The 6,666-nt window shown below is 41.6% G+C and overlaps 1 protein-coding gene across 1 annotated transcript in view; it reads left to right on the top strand.

Annotated features, from left to right (window-relative positions):
• The first annotated feature begins 41 nt into the window (after window positions 1–41).
• The window catches only part of vegfba (vascular endothelial growth factor Ba), a 23,815-nt gene continuing 17,190 nt past the window's right edge, over window positions 42–6,666 (top strand). The window contains exon 1 of the mRNA XM_017408440.3: window positions 42–1,011. Within this exon, the coding sequence (XP_017263929.1) occupies window positions 934–1,011 (78 nt within the window). The 5' untranslated portion in view covers window positions 42–933. The remainder of the gene's footprint in view (window positions 1,012–6,666) is intronic.

Here is a 6,666-nt window from a genome sequence, read left to right as displayed (position 1 = left end):
GGGGGGGGCTGTGTGAGCGCGGACCTCCCCGCTGCTCCTCCTGCTGCATCTGCACCTCCATGTCATGAGAGGATCCGAGCTTTATTTATAAGGAGGTAGAGGAGGGAGGTGGGGGCGGAAAAGCGGAGAAAACAAAAACGGAAGCGGAGAGACGCGCCTGGAGAGGAAACGTCACATTTTCATTTTTGGAGCGCCAGTGTCGGTGGAGCCGTGACCGAGCCCCGGGGGAGGGATATGCGGCACTGTCCCCCTCTGTGCGACGCGCCGAGCCCGCGGATCTTCACCGGATGAGGCGTCCTGTATCTGGATGATGTGATTTTGTCTTCTTGAAAATTGCCTTTTCTCCTCTCCCCGGTGTGCTGAGACACGCAGGATTTCACGATCGCACCAGCACAGTGGGAGTCTGTCTAAATCTTTACGTCACACCGGCCCCCCCCACACATTCATATATTGGCACCATCAGACCAGGACCCAAAGAAAAAGACTGAGCCAAAACATACAAAAACAGGCATTATTCCTTAAAGTTAGAATTAACAGGAGGACAAAAGGAGACGTTGCTGCGGTGCCAGTGTGATAGGATCTCACAGGGAGGGTGTGTGTGTGTGTGTGTGTGTGTGTTTATGTTGGGCTGGTGGTGTGTTAAACTTGTTGGAAACTGATCCCGGGGATGTTTTTGCTCTAAATAAGGCGCAAATGCAGGACAGCAAAGTTCATATCCCGACGCTGATGATGCCACCCTGGGAGCGCTTTCAAGGAAGGGAGGCTGGAGAATGAAAGCCGGATTTGTGCGTCTTTAACCGAGCAGGAGAAGAAGAACCCCCAGCAGCCACCGCTTTCATTCATTTATTTCTTTTTAGGATTGGTTGTAAAAAAACAACAACAAATAAATCCACTTTTTTTTTTTGTGGTGCGCCTGTTTTGGACTCCTGCACAATGGGGATTATGCTTCAAGTTATTTTAGGAATGTTTCAGTTCCTGCTGCTCACCAGAATACCGACCTTCCACGCCAAGGTATGTGTGTGTGTTTGACCTCAGCAGAGTGTGTGTGTGTGTGAGGTGGTCACAGTGCCACCAACATGGCTCAGAGGTGACTCCTTTTCAGCCTCATGTGGACCAAGGTCTGTCTTTGTCCAACCTGTGGGAGTTGTCCCTCAGGTCAGTGACACCTCAGGTCCTGAGACAAAAAACAAAAAAACAAAACCCTGCGTCAAGGCTGATGTTGTGTGGGTTTGTTTGGCAGCTCCCAGTCATTTCTGAGCAGCTGTTTGGCTCATTTGTCTTATTTCTCATTCTGTGCATCAAACGGTGTCCTTTAAAGGGTCCGCAGGGGTCGTTTGAAACATTTCCCCCCTCTGAAAGCTTCAGGTTTGAGCCATTCGTGAGGGCGGTTAATGAGTCGCCAACTCCCGCAGCACGTTTTCCCCACAAACTGTGGTGTTAGGAAAACCTGCAGAACATTTTGCAAATAAAGAAAGAAAAAGAAAAGAAAAAGAAACAGTCCACAGCCAAAAGCTGCTCAGTGTTTTTTTTTTTTTTTGAACATCTGTGTTATCTTTGTGCTCCTAATGGGAGTCAGATGAAAAGATGCCACTCCGTTTATGGTGGGAACACAGCGAGCAGCCAAGTCTCTCTGGCTCTGTCTGAAAGTAACAAACCCCAAACGGCTAGGACGCCGCCGAAGCTCATTTATTAACATTTTTACCTTGGAGGGGAAAAAAAGAAACCATAAAAAATTATTACTATCAATAAAATAATTGCATCACTGGAAATGTCACGCTGGGAATGTCTGGCAATACAAAAGCTGTCATTAAAAGCTCGCAGGAAACTATTTATGAAACATAAAAGTTTCCCTTGTACAGGTGCAGTCAGTTATTGGCGTCCTAATCACGACACATTCGCTGAATTAATGATTAAATGTCTGAAAAAGGCCGTTGCATCACTGCAGAGCCCAGATAGGGGTCGGTTTATCGTCCTGACATGTCAGAAACGAACACAGCTGCAGTCAGAGGGCTTGAATTTCACATTAATTTTAACATTTTAGGTATTTGTTTGAATCTTTCTTTTTGTCCAGGGTGCATTAATTATACGAAACACTAAATAAATTCGATTTTATTGAAGCGTTGAGCACAATTTGGATTTATTGTGGAGCCTCTCTTTTCAACACAAGGTCAGAATTATACATGCAAGCTCAAATGAATGCCAACGCCATGACTAATATTTGGTGAAACGCCTCTGAGCGAGAGTGCTTTTTCAACAAGCTTCGGGCGTGACCGACGCTGGATATTTGACCGCTCTTCTTGGCACAAATGGCAGAGTTCATTTAAATTGGTTTGTTTCCTGGCACAAAACCAGGCTTTTAAACACAGTCCACACAGTTTTTAATCGAGTTAAAGTCAGGGTTTTGCGGAGGCCGTTCCAGAAGCTTGACGTTTGCCGGATTTGTCCGATCAGAATACGGTTCTGGTGTTTGTGTTTGGGATCGTTGTCCTGTCGGTTTCAACCGTCTAACTGTAGATTTGACATGAAGTTGAAGAATTTGGAGGTAGCCCTCCTCTTTCATTATTCCCTCCACTTTGCACAATCCCTCAGTACCACAGCATGACGCTACCATTGCCATGCTTGACAGTTGGTGCAGTGTTTGACTCTTCTCATCACTGTGGACGTATAGCTCAGTCTTTGTCCCTTCTGACTCTTAAACCTGTCTCCAGAATGCGTCTGGCCTGTCCATTGTGCTTGAAAGTGTTTCTTTCAGAGCAGGAGCTTCTTTCCTGTCAAACTACCAGCTGCGGTCGAACCTGGTTAAGACTTTTAAAACCTTCCGCACCAAATATTAACAGATTTAGGTAAATATTTGAGCCTCTGCGTATAATTTTGACCCTGTGTGGGTTAGGGAAAATACTCGGTAAATTCAAACTTGTTTATAAAATCCTTTCACAAAGGAAAAATATTAATTTAAATAAATAAAATCCCAAAAATTAACATGAAATTAATTTTTATGATGAGTGTTTGAAAACATCTAACTGCATCTGTATTTGTTTCCTAATGACAGCAAAGGAGAGTTGTTTAACCAATATTCTAAGGTATTATCAGTGTGTTTTGCGGTGTGATTTGCACAGAGGGTTATCATTAATAAGAAATGATTATTGATCGTACCGACATGATCCTCGATGGGATTTATCTCCTCCTTTCTGCACTCAGACGTGGAGAAAAGCTGCATGTTCTGCTTTCTTTTATTTATGTCTGGAGGCTTATATCAGGAACAGGCAGTGCTCTGAGACAGCCCTGAGTCTGGGCTGCTGTAATACTGTATCTTTGAGTCGTTCATCATCCTAGACACTACATCACACACACACACACACACACACACACACACACACACACACACACACACACACACAAACACACACAGAAAGCTTCTTCACCTTCACACCCTGAGAATCTCTGCTTTCATGCTGTCTGCTGCTTTGGGAGCTTATTAGAAAAAAAGGGGTCATCCTTCTTCTCTTGTGGTGATGAGACTCAACGGGGGAGCTGGTGGAGGTCCTTTAAACACACACACACACACACACACACGGCCCATCTGTACAGTGTGCTCAGGGAGTGGCTGGGAGTTAGATGGGTTAGTCTGTTGACAGATAGCACTGCCAGTGCAGATGGCTCTGGGCTGGCACTTTGCTGTACGTGTGTGTGTGTGTGTGTGTGTGTGTGCCAGATATGGCTGCCAAACGGAGTTAATCTTAGACTTGTCTCAAAGACTGATAGTTCATAGAGGACACACTTGGTCCAGTCACAAAATGGCCTCAGTTTTAGTGTAACTCTAGGTTGTTAAGTCAATATGGGACAAACCTGTGTGTGTGTGTGTGTCAACGGGGGTGGAGCACTGAAAATAGAGGCAACTGAACAAAGTCTAAATTCCCTTACAAGTGGCCTTGGTCTTCATGCATGCATAGACTTAAAAGCAGAGCAATAAATCAATTTTCAGTTTCTGTGTGCATTTTTTACTGAAGGAGAAGGTATTCAGGTCATTTATGTGAGTAAAGGTGCAAATGTGGCTTAGAAAAATACAATATTAAGTAAAAAGAAAACATTTTTTGGCTGGTTTTCTGTACAAAACGTGAATTAAATCAGATTGTAATACTCTAAATACCATGTAAACATAAATAAAAAGCGTTGTTATTTTTAAATTATGCCAAATGCAAAATGTTTTGTGTGGAAACAAACGGGTAAAAATGGGTAAAGCCAGGAGTCATGGACCTGGGAGAACATCACGCAACTAATTGGGTTAATTAGCAACCGGTCAGTCATATCGTGTTATAAAACCTTACCACTAAATGAAACACCGTGTGGGTGAATGGTTCACACGTCAAGAATCCTGAGGTTGGCAATGAATAGAAAACTGACCTCAGTGCGTTATATTTTTAAAAAAAGATTTTTAACAGAAATGTCTTTGCAAAGGAAAAAGAACCAAAATTAAACCGAATGGCCAAAATCTGCAAGCCATTAGGCAGCAACACTTTAAAGAAAAGGGTCTAAATTCTGCAGTAGAGATTTGTGCACAAACACTAAAATTATTCTAAAATAAAGCGATTGTTGTTTGGTTTAACACATGCTAAGTTCAAGAACCCTCTCTGACACATAAAACGCTCTCATGTGGCGTGTAAACCTGCCTTGCGGTCTTTTTAATCAAAGTTTGACATTCTTTCTTGACGATCTCGGATGCTAAAGAGGAGCTTCTTATCAGCAAAGATTTAAAAAGCTTCCATCTGTGGCGGCATGTGGGCGCTTACTGCACACTGGGATTCTTCTACACCTGCGTAGCGACCATAAATGTGGATGTAATCATCATACGCTGCCATCCAGAAATCGTCTTCAGACAAGGCTTTGCTTATTTCAGCAAGACACAAACTTCTCTACATATCCCAACAACATGACTCAATAATTAGATGCTAAACCTGCATGTCTTTCAGTTTAGAAATCCTGTTTGTCATTGAGGTGGTATAATAGCAAGCATCAATAATAAAATATTAAACAAAGTTTATTTCTAAATGTTAAAGTTTCAGGAGATGCGACACAGAAGTGAACAAATCTCCTTTAAACATTTCTGAAACAAGCTGGTGGCATAAATGTCAAATTAAATTGGATAAATTGTGTGAAAATGCTGAGTGTTGAATGACTCTGCTAAAATTTGTTGAAGAAATTATTGTTAACTGAATTGTTAGAGTTTAACCAGGCAGAACGGAAGCTAAAATCAGCAAAACTTTCACTAAAAACTAAATTTAACAAAACCATAGCTGAAAGAAAAAATTACTAAAACTGCTGCTAAAAGTTATTGTGCAAAACCAAAAGAAAAGCTAAAACCAGCCAAAATGTAAGTAAAATCTAAAATGTGAAAAGCTGTAACTAAAAACTAAAACGAGCTGAAAGCTAAAATGAGCAAATCTGTACCCAAAAGCTGAAACTGACAAGACAAAAGAAGCTAAAAGAGAGTCAGTATGCTGAAGTGGATTTCAGAGAACAATGTTTTTGAAGGAACTGAAGAGATCTGGATGTACGCTTTTGGAGAAATGTTTTGTAAATAAAGATAAAAAATTCAAAAAGTATATAAGTTCTAGTTACCCAAAGTCATAGCATACCATTTCTAATCGCGACAAACATTTTGATATATGAATGGTCAAAATAACACAAAGTATGAAGTAGTTTGATTGTACGGAAGAAAATATAAACAGGAAAACAGGAACGCTGAGTCAGCATTTACACAAAAAGTATTTAAACTCAGGCAGAAGAATAAATTGTTATCGACATGTTAATGAGCGCAACATGAAATCCCAAAGGACTGCTTTAATGGCAATAAATCAAAGGCTATTAAAGTCCAGTTGCCATGCATTGACGCTCTGGATACCAATAATATATTTGTCCAATCTGATGCCCTGATGGACTCTCTCCTTCCTCGATGCCCACACCCGGTTCAGACGATAATGGCAGAGATGATAAAGAAAGGGCTGAGATCGTTGTGGGGACAGAACAGAAAGAGAGGAGGGAGGAAAACATGGGTTTATCACAACTGATATTGTCCTCAAACATTGCTGGTTAGAATGTTTTTCGCGCCTCGATCTGTAACACAGACGCACGCGTTGACACGTGCCTGACAGATTTCCTCCCGTTATTAACATGAACGTATTAATGTGAGAAGCTTATTCAATCCAGGGTTCCCAAACCTGAGATTTATGACCCCTCTGACATGGCATGAAGTTATATTATGATATCATTAGCAAACCTTTGGAGCATAATTTGTGAAATATGAATATATTCCACAGTTCATCTCTGTCTCTGTCATTTAAATCTAACCTGAAAACTAATTTCTTTAAACTTGCTTATTCTACTTCTTTTTTAATTGTGTTTTTATCAGGGGTGGAAATTAGCACCCGCCACCGGCCAAATGCGGGTAAATATTTGAATCAACACACACACCACTGCGGCGGGTTGGCAATTTGAACAGAAAAGGTGTTATTTGTCCTCTTGACATATAGGGGGCAGTAATGTGCTCGAGTTGCTGCTGTTACGTCGAGCCGCCTTCCCCCATCAGATACGGTTCCCCCTGCGTCTCCATAAATAATGACTTATCTATTAACAGAATTGTTTAGAGGGGCAAATATTTCTCATTAAAAA

Source organism: Kryptolebias marmoratus, linkage group LG9 (genome assembly GCF_001649575.2).
Source record: "Kryptolebias marmoratus isolate JLee-2015 linkage group LG9, ASM164957v2, whole genome shotgun sequence".
Lineage (NCBI taxonomy): Eukaryota > Metazoa > Chordata > Actinopteri > Cyprinodontiformes > Rivulidae > Kryptolebias > Kryptolebias marmoratus.
Note: the sequence above shows the minus strand (reverse complement) of the source record. Positions and strands in the feature narration are given on the sequence as shown.